At 43.9% G+C, this 19,460-nt stretch overlaps 1 protein-coding gene across 1 annotated transcript in view; it reads right to left on the reverse strand.

The window, feature by feature from the left end:
* The window catches only part of KANSL3 (KAT8 regulatory NSL complex subunit 3), a 40,475-nt gene that overhangs the window by 8,402 nt on the left and 12,613 nt on the right, over nucleotides 1–19,460 (reverse strand). The window contains exons 4-15 of the mRNA XM_008567930.1: nucleotides 12,024–12,114; nucleotides 11,710–11,895; nucleotides 7,996–8,127; nucleotides 7,632–7,748; nucleotides 7,285–7,386; nucleotides 7,105–7,176; nucleotides 6,226–6,300; nucleotides 5,888–6,045; nucleotides 3,115–3,178; nucleotides 2,467–2,667; nucleotides 2,098–2,254; nucleotides 257–334 (exon numbers count right to left, since the gene is read on the reverse strand). Of these exons, the coding sequence (XP_008566152.1) occupies nucleotides 257–334; nucleotides 2,098–2,254; nucleotides 2,467–2,667; nucleotides 3,115–3,178; nucleotides 5,888–6,045; nucleotides 6,226–6,300; nucleotides 7,105–7,176; nucleotides 7,285–7,386; nucleotides 7,632–7,748; nucleotides 7,996–8,127; nucleotides 11,710–11,895; nucleotides 12,024–12,114 (1,433 nt within the window). The remainder of the gene's footprint in view (nucleotides 1–256; nucleotides 335–2,097; nucleotides 2,255–2,466; nucleotides 2,668–3,114; nucleotides 3,179–5,887; nucleotides 6,046–6,225; nucleotides 6,301–7,104; nucleotides 7,177–7,284; nucleotides 7,387–7,631; nucleotides 7,749–7,995; nucleotides 8,128–11,709; nucleotides 11,896–12,023; nucleotides 12,115–19,460) is intronic.

Below are 19,460 nucleotides of genomic sequence, written 5' to 3' on the forward strand. Positions count from 1 at the left end.
AAAAAAAAAAAAAAAAAAAAAAAGAAAGAAAGAAAAAAACCATAAGAGGCAAAGAGAAAGAATGGAGAAAGAGCAAAGATAACAAAGTAAGCAAAAGGAGTCAGTAAAAAAAGAATGAGAAGATAGACAAAGGCAGAGAGAAAAGAACAGGAAGAAACCAGAGACAGATGAGAGGCAGACAGGGAAGATATAGGGGGCGTGGTGGAGAAAAGCAGAAAGCAGAGGTCAGACAGATGAGAGAAAGAGCAATACTCACCAAAGAGACAGGAGGAGGTGCCGGGAGGAAGAGCTTTCCTCACCAGCATATTTTGTTTCAGAAAAGCAGCAAACTGTGCTGGAATGAATCAGAAAGAATTACAGAATCACAGCCAGCCAGAGAATGAAGAAAAAGAGAAGGAATAAGAAAAAGATGAAAAAGTTCTAGAAAATGGTCAACAGGGGACTCCTTCTGAAGTTACTGCATGGGTTTGAAACCTGACTGCCATATAGCATTCTGTGGAATCATCTATAACCTGAGGATAATCTTACCTACCCGTCTCATGGGGCTGTTGCCAAGACTCAATGAGCTACAGCAAGTCAAGTGCCAAGAAGAGGGCACAGCATGTATTAAGAGCTCTGTTTATGTTAGTTAGCTATTATCATTCCTTGCTTGCCCATCAGCTCTGTTAAAGCCAGGGTTCTAACAGCTGCTGTTTTCCCCGACACTGAATCCCGTCTCGTCTCAAACCCAGCTCACCAACCAGCCTTACAGAATGCCTTAGAATCTCAACTAATCCTCCCCTTCAGAAGCACAGCAAATCGCTGACTCTGTCTTCATCAAAAGCCTAAGGGGGGCCGGCCCGGTGGCGCACTGCTACAGTGCACCGCTTGAGAGCGTGGCTGCGCTCCCACCGAGGGTTCGGATCCCACATACAGACCGGCCGCTCACTGGCTGAGCGAGGTGCGGGAGCAACACCGAGGGTTGTGATCCCGTTGCCGGTCCCGGTCCGGTCCGGTACGGTACGGGCGTGACACTGAGGGTTGTGATCCATTGCCGGTCACGAAAAAAGACAAAAAGGAAAAAAAAAAAATAAAAAGCCTAAGGGGACATCTCCCAGCTGAACTTGGCTCTGATCACCACTCAAGAAGATGCAGGTCACAGAGCATCCATGCGGACCGTAGGGGCCTGGCCTCTGTTTTGCCTCCACCTATCCACTCACACTTTTGCTTTTTGTTAGGACTCTTATGAGCAACCTCGCAAGAGGCCTGGGTTTAAGTTCTGATTCTTTGGCTCCACTAAAAGAAACACAGGAGAAGCAAGCAGATCAGCTCCTATCTCCTCTGTGTCTCTTGGCTCAACAGCCAATTTTGGCTGCGGCCTCTTCCCAAGTATTCCCATTCCTGAGATCCTCAGATGATCTGTGCTCCTGGACACATCATCAAACACTGATGCCCAAGAGGCCTTATCTCAAGGCCACTCAACTGTATCAAAGTGGGAGTGCGGGCAGAGTCACTGTTTCCTCTCCTTTCTCTACCCTCTGAACTTCCCCTTTTCTATAGCTCCTTACATAGTACCTGCAGCTTTCCAAACTCTAATTTCAACCATGCAAATATTTTCCAGCCTCCTCTAAAATGTTTCTGCAAAGAACCCTGATAAACTTCGCTGAAGGTGCCACTGTGGGGAACTTAACTCTTCAAGGGCAAAACAAAGAAAGGGCATGAAGCCAGTTGAGCTGCCCTAGAATCTGATGAATAAAGCCAGTCACCCTTTACACATGATCTGGAGAACTGCCTGACTACAGGAGTGGCTGGTGGGGTCTGAAACAAAAGATGAAGGAGCTTCCCCAATTAGAAGTTAGAAAAAAGTTTAGGCCAATATACATGTAGTCAACTCATAAAGCCTAACTTCCTCAAAACACTGAGTAAAGCTGTACACAGCCCACTGATGTACAGCCCTTGGTATTCATTTCACCCTAATTTTACTTGGACAGAAATATGGGAGAGGCTGCCTCTCACATGTCCCTGAAAAAGCTGCAAATGCCAATATTTTCCAATTGCCACATGACATCAACTACGGAAGCTAGAACTCAGGAAGGGCCACTGGCCAGGTGCCTATACCTTGGGCTTGTTTGTGGGTCAGCACAGCTTCTGTCCGCTGTATATGTCTCTTCAGCAGGTGAGAGCTCCCAATCTGACTGGACTTCTGGGCAGAGGTCACTGTGGTTACTTTGGTCTTGGGACTGGAGGTGGGGCTGCTAGACACACTGGAGAGATCCTAAGTAGGGTAAGAAGGCCAAGAGATGCGCCAATGTTGTTTGCATTCAACCATCAGTCAGCATTTCCCCCAGGAACTCTCCTCCTAGGAACTCACAGGCCTACAGCACTGACGAGGTGGACAGGCTTCCCCTGAAAGCTAACAAACCAACTCGGCAGTCCTGATTCCTCAGCAAAAGTGCGCCCCCACTGCATCTTCCCCACTTGCATTACCTCTGAGCCTGAGGGTGAGGCAGGCAGCTTGGCAGCTGGGGAGGCAGGTCGACTGCCCCGCTCTGGGACTTCAAAGGGCAGGTCTCTGCGGGTTGCATCACGGGGCTTCTTCTTTTTCTCAGCATCCTGATCTCGAGGCTCAGAGCCCACATGACCCTCAGCACGAGTGAGCACTCCAGTCAGAAAGTCCACAATCTCATCCTAATGTAAAGAGGAGCCAAGGACTACCAGTCTTCGTCTGGAGAACAGGAACCTCCCAGAAAGTTTCAAACTAAAATCAACTCCGCTTCAGCTCTGGCATCCAGATGTGCCAGTCCTTCCCCACTCACACAAAGCCTGGCACCAACCTCAGGCCCCCGAGCAGCTGTGCCTCGAGGAGACCAGCAGGAGACTCTTGGAGGGGGCACACTCCACTGCTCCTCCAGTAGACCCTTTCTCCCTCAGATACTTTACTCATATCTGAATTCACTCTCCTTTTCTCTTTTTCTCCCTCTCTTCCTGTTTCTTTACTTATGATTTAGGCATACCAGAGGTCACAGTGGATACCCCCTCATCCTTCAGAACCAAAGAGGCTATTGCTAATAAGACCAAACCTAAATGGCTAGAGAAATGCAAGCCTAGCTGAAAAAACAAGAAACAATTGTTTACCTGAATACATCTGTCCACCATGCTCTGAGTTAACCCTTCTGATTTCTTCTTTGCTTTGCTTATTCTAAGAGACAAAAAGGAGGAAATGTTTACTTTTTAAACATTCCATGGCATCCCATGGAAATAAGACTGGATTTTTCTTCTGTACTTGTTGTTTTCTAGACCCAGGAAAGAGGACTACATTAGCTTTCAGGCAGGTAATGCAACCTCTCTGAACCTGCTTCCACATCTGCAAAATCGTGGATCATAATACCTTATTCGTGGCAATGGTGGCTTTTAAACAAAATAACATATGTAAAGAAACAAGCACACAGCCCAGGACTGTCCACTCCAAAAATCCTATACTTATGGCTTAACAGATAAATTCTATCTAGAATGCCAAGACCTCATCTAAAGGTCCTCCAACACAGCCCCAAACCCTAAGCCGCAACCTAGATTCATAGAAGGGCAGGAAAGTTGTTCACAGGTTAGTTCTAAAGGATAAGAGAAAATGACCACAGCCAGCTTGCTGCATTCCCCTCTTTAAAAATTAGCCTTAAAAACCCTGGCTTCCACCAGGGGTTCACAGCAAGGAGAGAACCAGGGCATGAAGTGACAGGACAGAGAACACAATATGAGCCTCCAAATTCTAACATTTACTGGATGTTGACCTCTAATCTTATGTAACACCATCATTTTACAGATGAGGACAGTGAGTCACAGAAGTTAAGCAATTTACCCAAGCTGCTTAGCAAAGTAGTCAAGACTAATTAAGATCCCCCAATTCTGGGCCGGCCCGGTGGCGCACTGCTACAGTGCGCCGCTTGGAAGCGCTGGTAGCGCTCCCGCCGAGGGTTCGGATCCCACATACAGACCGGTTCCCGCTCACTGGCTGAGCAAGGGGCGGGCACAGCACCGAGGGTTGCGATCCCGTTGCCGGTCCTGGTCCGGTATGGGCGCGACACTGAGGGTTGCGGTCCGTTGCCGGACATGAAAAAAGACAAAAAGGAAAAAAAAAAAAAAAAAAGATCCCCCAATTCTCAGTCCAATGTTCTTGGCACCATGCAAATATGTCTCATAAACAGCCTCACAATGTAACTCTAAATAACAGCATTCCCATATCTCTCCACTCCTGCACAACTTACTTTTTTTTTTAATTGGCAGCTGGCCAGTTGGGGGATCTGAACTCTTGACCTTGGTGTTAGAACACCACGCTCTAACCAACTCATCTATCTGGCCAGCCCACTCACAGCAATTCAATACATACAATTAATATTCCTGTAGATAAGAATGTCTGACTTATCAAGAAAAAGTGTTTATGTGAAAACACTGCCTTGAGCACCAAAAGACTAGACACTAAATTCACAAGAAGCTGGCAAATGACAAAGGCCAGAAGGACTATTCTAAAAGGTCTCTGACCAAGAAACTGGAAAGACAGCTAGAAGTAGGTACTTACTTAAAGCTCTTTAGCTAAAACATGCAACTGAAATTAATCTCTAAGATTGAGCGTATAGAAAAAGGAGGCCACATAAATAATACAACCTCTTTTTCAGTACATTTCATGAAGACATAACAGCCTTACATGCTCCAGCTCGTAAGGGCATAGTGGCTGTCTCAATGACCAAAGTCACTTTCTAAAACCCTTAACAAACTTTGGCTATGTTTATACTCCAAAATATATCAAAGGATGCTTAATACAATAACATCTACATTCACTTTCATCCTTGGTAAGGAATAAAAAATTTTTAAATGCCTACCCCAGCGAAAGTATAATTACAAAGAGTAAATTTACAGTCTCTTGTCCCCACAAAATAACCACTAATTACAAAGGGAAAAAGAGTTACTTCACAGTGGAGAACCTGGCAGAAGCTATCTTAACCATGTGATCAAGGTTATTATCAGCAATGATAAGACAAATCCACACCGTGTATCCCCTGTTGGAAAGCACTGAGAAGGGCATATCACCTCTGTGGCATTCCTGCCAAAAATGCATATCCTGAAGGTAATCATAAGAAAATGTCAAAACCCTAAATTGAGGGACAGTCTACAAAACTCTTCAAAAATTTCAAGGTCATGAAAGGCAAAGAAAGACTAAGGCACTGTATCAAGAGAGACTGAAAAGACATGGTAACTCAATGCAACATGTGATCCTGGACTGGATACTGGACCAGAAAAAGGACGTTAGGGAAACAACTGATGAAATCTGAGTCTGTAGATTAGATAACAGTATCATATCAATGTTAATTTCCTGATTTTGAGAATTATACTTCAGTATGTAAGATGTTAACATTTGGAAAACCTGGGCAACAGGTATTTGAGAATTTTTTGTACTAGCTTTGCAACTTTCTATAAATCTGAAATTTAAAAAATGTAGGAAAGAATTTTTCCCCCCCCCCAAAAGATGACCAGTAAGGTGATCTTAACCCTTGTCTTGGTGTTGTCAGCACCACGCTCTCCCAAGTGAGCTAACCAGCTATACCTATATAGGGATCCGAACCTGTGGCCTTGGTTTTATCAGCACCATACTCTCCCAAGTGAACCACAGACTGGCCCCCCAGAACGAAATTTTTTAATGCCCACTTATTTTTTGGGGGGGGATGGCTGGCGGGTACAGGGAACCAAACACTTGACTTTGTGTTACAAGACTGAGCTCTAACCAACTGAACTAACTGGACAGCCCCTCAATGCCCACTTTTAACTGAACCAGATTAATCTATAGTTACATCACTACCTTACAGGCATTTCTCTAACACTGTAACATAGCTATCTCAAAGCCCTGGGGGAACCTACCAACCTGAGATTATCATCAGCTCCCCCAACCACCACCAAGCTGTTCTCAGCCCGAATCTTCTCCCGGAAGTCTTCCATAGCTTCAGGATGACACTGCAGGGAATTCTGACCAATGACAAAGAGGACTGGTGTCTTCATATCCAAGACAGGATCATCCACATCCTAAAACAGGTACAGGTTTTAGAATTGGCCAGGTCATATTTATAAAACACTGTCCTGGAAACTTGGCTCAGGAGAATTAGCTCTGCAACTGCAATCTGCCTCAACACTGGCTATGACAAGGCATGTACACCCTCATTCCCACTGCCACAGACCCAGAAATCTGCTTCACCTCCTTCTTACCCCTCTGGGGCCATCCACGGTAAGCAGAGGAAACCCAAGGCAGACAACTGCAGTGACATACTCCATCACCGACACCTGTAAATAACAGCAAGGTTTGTCTAAAGGTCAACTGACTTCACCACACCTCAGCCTACCCAGAATCCAGGAGTAGTCCAGACCTACCAGCCAGCCCCATCTTCTCTTCCCCTGTCCTGACCTCAAGGTGCTTAAGTCACAGCAGGAGCACTAAGAGCACGAAATACAGGGTGTACAACTCCACGAGCAGCCACTACCTAGAGAATAAGGACCCTAAAAGACCCCAACAGATGGCTGAAGGTTGGGAGGTTTAATACTTCTGCCCCATCAATGCCTAGACTAGAGCCCTCCTGCTCCATTTTTCTCCACTAATAATAAACACAATCAAGAGAATACAGATGTTGCCATTCTCCCTTCAGTTAAGAAAAATCTCTCTCTGTTGAACTTTACGAATCGCTCCCAGACATCTCAGATTTCTTAGCGCGGTTACTAAGTCGACTGTTCCTGGGAGCAGGGAGTATGGGGAGATGGCCTTCTTCCTTTCATGGCGCTGGATATCATACTTGACTAGACTGCATGAAACAGAAGAACTGGGGCTTTGAACATGTCAGGGACACTTACACAAATTGAGAGATATGCAAACGTATATAAAATAATAAAGAAAAGGTTCCTCGATGTCTTGGAAAACGACTGAAAATGAACACAACATCAAATTCCAGAGCTATTAATTTCTGCCTACTAGAATTATTGTTAATTTTTCAGGTGGGCGGATAGTATGATACATATGTTTGGAGAAAAAGTATTCTACCCCAGGACATCCTCCAGTTTCTCAGTGACCTCCAAAAAAAAATGGAAATTACTTACGTGACAGGCCACCAAAGCTCCTGTGTTCCAGCCAATCAAGATAATGGGTTTGTGTGGGAAATGGCTGTGAATCTTTGTGGAAAAAGAAAAAAGACAATAAGACAGGAGGTCACAGGTGGGTGCAGAACAAGCCCAGAAGGCTGGGTGTACCACAGTGAACTGAAATAGGGACATTCTCACCTCCAGCACTTTGCTTCTCACTGCCCCAATCATGTGCTCAAGACACTGCAGAACTCCTACCCCACTGCCACTGTTCAGCAGATGGGTGGCTACAGGGATGACCTAAAGGAAAGAAGTGGCACCCATGCCACAGAAGTAAGTTTCAAATCTTCTGTCAATTCTGCTTAACCTACCCTAAAACTTTTCAACCCAGAGTGAGCACCACTCGAATTCCAAACAAAAGAAGAGTTAGGACATGCTCCACATTTAAGTTCATCCATTTTGACCCCCTCCTGCACTTTCTTCTCCTCAATCCTCCAAGACTATATTCCCACCTAGGAGAGAGTTCCTCTTGCCCCCATACATACCTTGCCTAAGCAAGAGAGCTGAGACTGCCAGAACCGGTGTCGGCGTGAGGTGGGGAACACAGAGCTGGAGGGGCCAGAGGAGGCAATAAGAATCAGGGGAGAGCCAGGGAGTTTGCTCTAAAGAGAAAGAATCCCACCCAAGAATCAGTGAGTGAGAGCTGTTCTTCAACGAAATCCCAAATATCCCAATGCCTTTCTTATCCCAACCAATGTTTCTTTGCTTATGAAACTATGTTAAGCACTATATAAAAGAAATTATTAACAAAAAAACTTAAGCAAGCTATTTATCATCCTTTTGCCAAGGTCCTGAGGCTTGAGTCTAAAAATTCCATGACACAGTTAAGTCCTGAGCCATCCAACTTACTGGTTTGTTATGAGAAAGCACCCCCACAGCAGGGTCCCAGGGCCTCTTCAGTAGGAGAGACAAGGCCTCAGCTCCAGCAGCCCCAGTCTTTGTATTGGATGACACAAGCATCCGGTCAATCAAGGTTGGGATCTAGAAAGATGGAAGAACAAAGATGCTTCCAGTGTGAATCAGGAGACCTTCCTACCACCAGCAATCAAGGAGGAGGACAGAGCCCCACTATGAGCCATAGACAGACTTCAACTTTCCTCAGGGAAAAAACTCAAACTTTCCTCAGGGGTAAAAGCACAAATAAATCGATGGCTGAAAGGTATGTTCCCACCATGAAAGGTAAAAATGGGTATAGCTCTTTGGAAAGTAATCTGGTAATATGCATCAAGGGACTTAAAATTTATTCCTATCCCTTTTCCAAACAATTCTACTTCTGAAAGCCTTCCCTAAGAAAATATATCAGAAATACACACATACACACACGCACACACAAACAGCTGGGGAGAGTTATGCACAGAGGCAAATTTGCTGCCAATATAATAATCAAAAAGTGGAAACAAACCTAAATGTATATATAAGGGAGTGGTTAAGCAAATTATCCACCTAACTAGATATTAAAAATTACTTTCAAATAATTATAAGAATTTGTAATAACATACAGTAATAAATTTGCTAAAATGTTACAGGTAAAACAGAAAATATAAAAATGATCTCTACTCAGAAAAAAAGACTAAGAAAATATGCTTAAATGTTAATAATAATCTCTATGGAGTTATGGATGATTTTTTCCTTTATAGATCTGTGTTTTCTAAATTTCCTCAATGAACATCACTTGATTTTATAATTAAAAAAAAAAAAAAAACTTTAAGATTCCCATACTGGCCAGCTGCCAAAAAAAAATCTGCATTTTCTTCTAGAGTACTGCCTTTGAGCCGTGGCATGTTGTGTCCAAAAAAATTACCCTAAATACATACAAAATATACAAAACATATTGTGACTTATACCATATCCTGTTTACTATACACCAAAAACATGACCTCACAGATGTGTAAATACAGGTTTCAGGCACGCTGATGAAGCATGAGAAGAAATATCTGTGTGAAAAGGTCAACGTGACCTAGAGGAAAGGAAAGATTTTAAATGTTAGGGGTAGTTTACAGAAAACAAACAAAAAGAGAATAAAAAGTACTATCGTTTGATGCAAATTGTAAAACTTCAAAGACAGCAGGAGAAGATCAGCTGCTCCTAATTTAAAAGAGAGGAGAAAAAAAGATTTCTGCATGAGAAATTAGGAGATTATAACCATAGGACTTTCTCAATTTAACTCAGGAAACAAATGTTTACGCAACAGCTGCTGTTATAAGGCACCAGACTAGTACTGCAGAGGAATTTAATCTACAAGGGATAATGAAGGCAAAAACACAAATAACAAAAGGGGGATGGAGTGCGGCTGACAACTGCCATGAAAGAAACAGAAGCCCCACACTGCTATGATTCAAACCATCCAATGGAGAGGAGGAAGTTAGGCAATTTTCATCTGAAGATGCAGCATGTGAAATGAGTTGGGCTTTTTAGAACAGGCAGCATTCCAACAGAAGATGAGAGAAAAGCTTTCGAATCAGAAACACCAGCAGGAAGCAAGACTGTGAGGGGCTCATTCCAGGCACAGGTGGACTGAAGTCGAGGGTTTGAGTAAGTAGAGGATGTAAAGCTAGTAACAAAGGCTGAGGCCAAACAACAAAGGATCTTCACTCCAAACTGGCCATTCTTTGTAACTCACTCTATAATTGTGAACCACTCAACACTGAGGCAGAGGATCTGATCTGAGTTAATTTAAAAAGCTTTATCTGGTAGTAGAGTACAACCTATGAAACCAAAAAGCCTTAAAACTTGCTTTCTGTCAACACAGAATAAATAATTACTCAATAACTGACTTCTCCACTTGGAACTGGGAAGACCAAGCTTCCCTGGCCTCTCCAGCATTGCATTCACTCTAAAGAGCCAAATAAGAGAATAGGGTCTGTACCTTCTCTGCACTCTTCAGAATGCATCTAATGGTGAAAGTAGCTGGGCTAAGAGCATGATCCCATCCACCAGCATTTTAACATCCAGCAGGCACTTTAAAAGTGAAATCATCCCATAATCATGTATTCCCCTTTGGGAAACAAAGTATTTGGTATGAATCTAAACACAGTCTGAGGGTAGAGGAACCACCCAGGAGAGCACAGCCCAGAATGTTCAGTGCCTCAAATCTGAGGCCCTTGCTGATTGGTGCACTAGTGAGTCTATGCCATTCCAGCTAACCCTCACTATGAGCCAGCAGCCTGGGCAGGCAACACCCACTGTGCACACCTGCGGAGTCCCCCAGTGGTCCGTCATTCTCATAATATCTGAATACTACTTCATTCACACAGGACATGTCCACCAGTAACTTAAATGGGGACACAGTGCAAACTCTTCCTTACAAGGGAAATCACATCCAAATCACGCTGGCCATGACAAGTGAGGCAGAGCCACCAGAGAATTGGGACCCTGGGCACTACCAACACTCACCCCCTACAGTGTACTCCCCAATGTACTTTTGCCATAGGTAGAATGCTGTGGAGAACATATTTGAAAATGCTTACAATACCCATGGGCCACCACTGTCTGCCAGGGTCTTATCTTGACCACACCCCACCCATGCCCATGCCTACCCACCATTCACCTCCCAGGCCCAGGGTTTCCACTGCAGAGGAGCAATACAGAGGGATGTATGGGACTCTCTTTGCATTTATATCTTTCTCCACTAGAAAATAAGCTCCCCCAGAGCAGTTGTTTTGCTCACCCCAGTGCCTGGCACACTGTAGGCACAAAATACTAGTTGAATCAAGTTGTCCAAGGCCACAGAACCTATGATGGTACCACTTAAATAATCATCAACAGTTATTGTGGGCTTACTATGTCCCCAACCTTATGCCAGGTACTCACTCTACCTAGACTTATTTAATTTTCACAATAACCCTGGACAGGTATTATTAGCCACATTTTAGACATGAGGAAACTGAGCTATTACATTAGTCCAAGCTTACACAGCTAATCAGTGACAGGGCTGATACCAGACAGGTAATCTGCCCCCAGAACCTGCATTCCACCTCCCTTGTACAGCCTGGCACAATCACTAAGATTACAATAAAATAGAATCACCAAGAAAAACAGTTTAACTCTGCTCAATACTGTGTAAGTAAGAAAGCAGGGAAATGTAATGATACATTGGTATTGAATTATTAAGGTCCAAGTACTGCTACTAAAGGCTCATCCTGTGATGAGGAGAGACAAAAGTATCATGGCACTTCCTTGCTCTGTAATCCCCCTGGCACTCAGCACCGTGGGTCTGCTTCTTATACCCTTCTCAACACTCTTCCCTGGTAAACCCTTTGCTTCCTTTGTGATAAGTCAATTCAACCATGACTCAAACCACAAGCTGCAAGACTACAGAGGCTAAATGTGTATTTTGGTTTTCCGGCCCCTACCTCATCCTGGAGACAGCAGGACTGAAGACATTTTTTACACCAGACACAAGTGTGAAATGATACCTTGTCTCCTATTTTTAACAGCAAACCCATTAGCTTTGGCCATGCCCTTCACGCTGACTAGGTAATAACCTTGCCCAACCCCACTTCCTGAACCCACAGCAGAAGCTGGCTTCCCCTAGGCCAGAGCAGATGCCAATCACAGCCTTACCTTCCCTTTCAGTGTCTGCAAAGCATCCAGGTAGGCTGCCAGCATGGGCAGACTCAAGGTCTCCACAAGGGTGGTATGCAGCCACTGGATCAGCTTGGTGTCCCAGCTCACACTTGCCAGAGCCTGCCGCACTCTCCTTGCACACTTGTCCACGGCAACACGGCGCAGCACTGGCTCACTACATGCCTGAAAGATGTAAATGCAAGTGATAAAACAGAAGGACCACTTGGTTAGCAAGCGGGGGGAACAAGTCAGTCAGCCAGCGAGGCCTGAAGTGGAAAGAGCCCACTGTGAGCAGATTTCTCGTGTCTTACCCCTTCATTGGCCAAGCGGGCAAGCCGATCAGACTGCAGGGCTTTGAGGATCTTGTTGAATAGCTTGTTCTGGGCCATTGTCCAACCAGTCCTATAAGGGAAACTCTGAGGAATTAAAGTCAAACCCTGGGGACAATCTTCATGTATGTATACCATATTAAGATTATGCCATGTTTTTTATTCCCATATGAAACAGAATGACTCAAAGCAGTTTAGTCTAAGACCACTGAGCTAAAATATAAATCCTAAATTCTGGTCCCAATCCTGCCAATGAATCGCCTCAGCACATAGTTGTATTAATCATATACACACTACAAGTCAAGACCAATCACAAATGAAGTGTTTTTGTGCTAGCAAAGCTAATTATTTTACTTAGTAGCTTAAACAATACCATTACTAAATAAAAGCATAGCACCATTGCACAGACATATTTGAATTTTTAAGTTTCAAATTTCACCTAAAAAGGCAGACAGGATCAGCAAGCATTTTAATGTGCTAAAACTTCAGACTAAGGTAAGAGATCTATTTAAACTACCTTTAAAAACAAAAATAGAGCAGAAATATAACTGATGAGGTAGCTACTCTCCCACACCCCAATATTTCACCCACGAATAATCTCTCTCCATTTCCCATATGTATTTTGTGTATCTTTCTGTATGTCACAGAATTAGCAAATTTATTTTTGAACAGCCTGTTCCATATAATGTTAACATTTTATCATCCCAGTGTATGATACTGGCATACACACATCTATCTTGCTAAATAATAGCTTTATGTGTTCTTTTCCAACTCAGCTGTAAACTCCCTGCAATCAGAAATATATCCTACTGTTCTTATCCCCACCTCGTCACACCCAGCACAGTAGTATGAAGCTTATTAATGTCCTTCTTCACCCCACTCTCGACAGTCTTAATTAGTCTGATACTCCAACTCTGGCTAGTAATCTTCCTAAACAAAGAGAAAGGCAACAGAAGATGCTTAATTAATACAGGTTAAACATCCCTAACTCAAAAACCTGAAACGCTCCAAAATCCAAAACTTTCTGCACACCAACAAGACACTCAAAGGAAATGCTCACTGGAGCATTTTGGATTTTGGATTTTCAGATTAGAGATACTCAACTGGTTAAGTTTCTGCAAATATTCCAAAATACAAAAAAGTCCAAAATCTAAACCACTTCTGGTCCCAAGTATTTCAGAAAAGGGATACTCAATCTTGTACCAACATTCTAGGAAAAAAGTGATTTAAATAAATATATCTATATATGAGTGCTTGTATATGTGTATATGTACACATACACACATATACATACATACAGCTATGCACCACATAACATTTCAATCAACAACAGACTGCATATATGACAGTGGTCTCCTAAGATTATGATGAGTATACCATATAGCCCGGGTGTATAGCAGGCTATACCATCTAGGCTCTGTAAGTCACTCTGATGTTTGCACAATGACAAAAACACCCAACAACACATTTCCCAGAAGGTATCCCCATCATTTAGCAAAACATGACTATAACAGGGATCTTCAAAAAGTTCATGGAAAAATTCATACTATCTTTCAATTTTTTAATGAACTTTTTGAAGTACCCTCATGTATTTGTATGCTGGAATGAGTAAGGCCTTTCTAGATGACCCAAAACCTAAATGACATAAAAGGACTGGCTGGTTAGCTCAGGTGGCTAGAGTGCAGACTTGTAACACCAAGGTCACGGATTCAGATCCCTGTAACAGCCAGCTGCCAAAAAAAAAAGAAAAAATGATGATGCTAGATGACATAAAAGGAAAAGAGATAAATGTAATTACACAAAAACTTCAAACTTCTGTAAAGGAAAAAAAAAGTCATAAAGTCAAAACAGTGGGAAAATAACTACCATTCCATTAAAATAGGAGGAGGCTATAGAAAACTAATAAGAAAAAATGAAATACTCAACAGGCAAAGAACATGAAAAGGCAAGTCACAAAAAAACTATAGTCGACCTTACTTAAAAATTAAACAAATACAAATTAAAATAATAAAGATATTTTTCACCCATCAAGTGGGTAAAAATTAAAAAGTTTAATAATACTCTGTGTTGTGAGAGTGTAAGGAAATAGATCCTTCCATATCTTGTTGATGGAAATACAAATTAGTAAACAATCTTTTGGAAAGTCAATTTGGAAAACCAATTTTAGAAAAGCAATAAAAAAACCTAAGTCAGATCATATTGCTCCTCTGCTTAAAGTCCTTAGGTGGTCCCTTTTCACACAGTTAAAAGCCAAAGTCAGTTTCCTCCTCTAGTTTTGAATTTCATGAGAGCAGGGACTTGACCTAAGTGGTTCACAACTGTATTTCAAGGGTCTACGCACTCTAGAACAACACCTCCATATAGTAGATAGTCAATAAACATCTGTGGAATAACTTTAAAAAAAAAAAAAAGGGCCGGCCAGTCAGCTCAGCTGGTTAGAGCATGGTGCTGATAACCCCAAGGTCCAGTGTTCTATCCCTGTAGCAGCCAGCCAACAACAGAAAGCCAAAGTCCTTGCAATTGGTTGTGTGGACCCCACTGCCTTTCCAAGCCCATCACCCATGATGGCCCCTCACTTACTTTGTTTCAACCACACTGACCCCCTCTAACTCACACATACATCAGACATGCTCCTGCATCACCGATTGGGCCCTTCAGTTCCTCCCCCCGACCTGAAACAATGGCTCCCTCTCTCATCCCTTTCAGGTTGTTGCTCAAATGTCACCTTCTACTGAGGCTTCCCCTGACTCCCTCCCTGCCAATTACAACTGCAACACCCCAATGCCAACCTGGGATTCCTTAACCCCCTTTCCAGCCATATCACCAGCTCACATTCAATCTACTCTACTTATTTGTCTCCCTCTGCTAGAACGTAGAAGCCAAGATGGCCAGGATTTTTGTTGGTTTTAAGTGCTGTATCTCCAGCACATAAAACAATGCCTGACACACACGAAGGAGTTAAACATCTGCTGGTGAACACTGCATTCTAAGTTCTGTGAACTGGGTCCAGATTCCAACCATCACCCTCCATACCATACTAAACACATGGGTACTGAACAGCAGAGAAAAACACAGAAACGTGATTTACACTCAATGCTAAATTGAGCCCTTCACCATATCAAGACAGTCAAACTGCAAGGAAGCTGCTTGAAATGATATCATCAATCTCAGTTTCTCTGACTTCATACTAGAGAAGCAACCCTTCCATCTCACCCCACCCCAAGATACCCTAATTTCTACAGGTCATCACTCTAGGAACACCAAGAACATTACCCAATGAGTTTGCAGATGGAAGACAAATTACCCTATGTTATTCACTTTGTACAGCTAACTATCCCAAAGTCCCTGGATAGGGCAAATACCCTCTAGAAAGGAAGAAAATAATGGCCCAATTACTTTCTCTTCTGTAAAATAAAGTCTCCACCTACCACATCTCCAGTTTTTTACAACTTACCACAGTTACACAGCCCAGGAGGATTCTAACTAGGAGCCAGAACTCACTCTATCCAGCTCTGCAATAAAGAGGGGCCTGCGTGCCCTGAGTCACCTTGTCTATAAAATAGACATGGACTAAACAATTTCTTTTGGCAATAAAAAATTAAGGTTAGCTATGACTATCGATGGGAGCAAATTATAATGAGTAAGTGAAATCCACGATTACAGAAATAGAATGGGTTGCCTGTCTTCTTCAGAAGTGCCCTCTATCTTCAGATGCTTTCCTTGCTAAAGCTAAATCCCTTCTTAACCTCTGTATTAGTCCATTTTTGTTGCTTATAACAAAGTACACTGAACTAGATGATTTATAAAGAAGATGAAATTTACTGCTTACAGCTTCTGAGGCTGAGAAGTCCAAAGTCCATCTGGTGATGGCAACAGTGACCCAGGGGTCTCACATTGCAAGACGGTGGAAGCAGAAGGAGCAAGAGAGAGAGAGAGACTCTCTCTTCTTTTAAAGCCCTCAGAACCACACCCCTGACCCTGACCACCATTTTTAATCCATTCACTATTGCATGGTCCTACAATCCAATCACCTCTTCAAGGCCCCACCTTTCAATTACCATAATAGGATTTCCCACCCTCTTAACAGTCACAGTGGGGGCCAAGTTTCTAATACATAAAACTTGGGGGACACAATTCAAGCTTCAGGGAGTTATGGGGAGATATAATTCAATACACTACATTCCTCCCCTGGCCCCCCAAAACTCATGTCCTTTTCACATGCAAATGCATTCATTTCATCCCCAAAGTCTTAACTTGTTTCAATTCAAGAGTCCAAAGTTCAAAGTCCCATCTGTGAAATCAATACAAATTATCTACTTCCAAGATACAATGGTGGGACAAACATAGGGTACATATTCCCATTCCAAAAGAGAGAAATAGGCCAAAAGAAAGGGGTAACAGGTCCCAAACAAGTCTGAAACCCAGCAGGACATGCACTGAATCTTAAAGCTGGTGAATCTTGTAACTGGACTCCATGTTCAACATCTTCTGCACACTGGTGTGGAGGTTCAGTCCCCAAGTCCTCAGGCAGCTCTGCTCCTATGGCTTTCCTGATCTCAAGTGATGCTTTAGCTCTCCCTAACTGTTGTTGCATGCTGACAGCTCCACAGGTCTGGGGAGGCCATGGTGGTCCCACTCTCACTGCTCCACTAGACATGGCACCGATGAGGTTTCTCTGCCGCAACTCTGACACCACTTTCTGCTTGGTATTGCTCTACCAAAGGTTGTCTGCGGTGACTCTGCCCCGTGACAGATCTCTTCCTAGGCCCTCAGACTTTTCCATACATCCTCTGAAATCAGGGTGGAGGCTCCCAAACCTCCACAGCTCTAGCATTCTGCAAGCCTGCAGACCTAACACCATGTGGATGCCTCCAAGGCTTCCAGCTTGTATTTTCCAAAGCTGCACATCCAGCCACACCTTGGGCCAATTTACCCACACAGCTGGAGCAGCCAAAGCAGCCGGGGTGCCGATGCTGGAAGCAGCTTCCCAAGGTGTTCCTGGGCAGTGAGCCTGTGGAGGGTGCCTCAGGCCTGTTCCCCAAGATCATTTTGTCCCCCTAGGCCTTTGGGCCTGAAATGAGAGGGTTGGCCTCAGAGGCTTTTGCAATGCCTTCAGGGCCTTTCCCCCTTCTCTTGATAATCCCATTCTTTTGTGTTAATCTTCTTAGTATCATTGAATTTTTCTTCTGAAAATGCTCTCTACTTCTCTACCACATGGCCAGGCTGCAAATTTTCCAAATCATTACACTCTGCTTCCCTTTTAAATTCTGCCTTTGTGTCATGCCTTTGCCACCATAACTCAGCATATGCTGTTACAAGCAGCCATGTAGCTTTCTTAATGCTTTGCTGCTTAGAAATGTCTTCAAATGCTCTGGTTCACAAGTCCTAAGTTCAAACTTCCACAAAGTCCCAGGGCATGGACACAACACAGTCAAGTTCCTTGCCAGTTCACAGCAAGGGTGATCTTTGCCCCAGTTTCCAATAAACTCCTTCTGATTTCTGTCTGAGACCTCCTTAGAGTGGTCTTTATAGTCCCTATTTCTATCAGCATTCTGCTCCCAACCAAGTAACCAGTCTCTAAGACATTGCAAACTTTCCCTGGTCTTTTTGTCTTCTTCTGAGTCTTCCAAACTCCTCCAACCTTTGCCTAACACCCAGTTCAAAGTCACTTCCACATTTTCAAGTATTTGTTATAAGCAACACCCCAGTTCTTTTTTTTTTCCTTAATTTTATTTTGTCGATATACAATGTGGTTGATTATTGTGGCCCATTACCGAAACCTCCCTCCCTCCTCCCTCGCCCCCCTCCCTCCCAACAATGTCCTTTCTGTTTGCTTGTCATATCAACTTCAAGGAATTGTAGTTGTTATGTCTTCTTCCCCACCCCACCACCCGATTTGTGTGTGTGTGTGTGTGTGTGTGTGAATTTATTTATTTTTAGCTCCCACCAATAAGAAGCAACACCCCACTTCTGGTACCAATTTTCTGTACGTATTAGTCCGTTTTGTGTTGCTATAACAGAAATACCTGAGACTAGGTAATTTATAAAGAAGAGAGGTTTATTTGGCTTATGATTTTGGGACAGCTGCATCTGGCATGGACCTCCAGCTGCTTCTGCTCAAGGTGGAAAGAGGCAGGCAGCCAGTGGGTACAAGCAGACCACATGGTGAGAGGAAGCAAGAGAGAGGCAGCAAGAGAGAGACAGAAGGTGCCAGGGTCTTTTTAAGCAACGAGCTCTCATGGGAACTAATAGAGCGAGAACTCACTCATTAATCCCCCCTCCCCCAGGGAGAGCATTAATCCATTCATGAAGGATCCGCCCCCATGACTCAATCAGTTTCCAACACTGCCACATTGGGGATCAAATTTCCGCATGAGTTTTGGAGGGGACCACACATCCAAACTCCATCATTCCACCCCTGGCCCCCCAACACTCATGTCACTCTCGCATACAAAATACAATCATTCTATCCCAACAGTCCCAAAAGTCTTAGCTTGCTCCAGCACCAACTTAAAAGTCCAAAGTCTCATCAGAAATCAAAAGCAAAAGTCTTTCCAGCTGTGAACCTGAAAAACAAAACCAAATTTATCTACTTCCAACGTAAAATGGTGGAACAGACATTGGGTACACATTCCCATTCCAAAAGGGAGGAATAGGCCAGAAGAAAGGAAAAAGGGGCCCCAAACAAGTCCGAAACCCAGCGAGGCAGACATTATGTCTTAAAGCTCCAAAATAATGTTCTTTGACTCCAAGTCCTACATCCTGGGCACAACTGGGCATCTGGGCCCCCAAAGCATCAGGTAGCCTTGTTCTCACAGCTCTGCCAGGCACAGCCCAGTGGGCCACACTGGTGCCTGTGGCTTTTCCAGGCCTATGTTGCACGTTACCAGTGGCCCCAAAGTTCAGGGGTCCTGGCGGCAGCCCTCCTGCCTTGGCTTTACTAGACATTTCCCTGGTGGGGGCTCTCTGTGGGGGCTCCAACCCCACTTTTCTGCTCAGCATTGCTCTAGTAGATGACCTCTGTGGTGGCTCCACCCCTGCGGCAGGTCTTTGCCTGGGCTTCCAGGCTTTACCATACATCCTCTGGAATCTGGATGGAGGCTGCCATGACTCCACTGCTCTTACGTCCTGCCAGCCTGCAGACTTAACACAACATGGACGCCACTGGGGTTTCGGGCCTCTACTTTCTGGGGCTGCTGCACGAACCACACTTGGGGCTGCTCTAGCTGGAGCAGCTGGGATGCAGGGAGCAGGTTCTTGAGGGCAGCTGTACCTCAGGTCTGTCCTCTGGGACAACTCAGTCCTTCTAAGCCTCAGGGCCTGTGATGGGTGGGGCACCCTTCCAGACTTCTCGAATGCCTTCAGGGCTTTCCTCTCATTTTCTCTGCTATTAGCATCTGGCTGCCTCACCACCAAGAT

The sequence above is a fragment of the Galeopterus variegatus genome, unplaced genomic scaffold, assembly GCF_000696425.1.
Source record: "Galeopterus variegatus unplaced genomic scaffold, G_variegatus-3.0.2 Scaffold356, whole genome shotgun sequence".
Taxonomy (NCBI): Eukaryota; Metazoa; Chordata; class Mammalia; order Dermoptera; family Cynocephalidae; genus Galeopterus; species Galeopterus variegatus.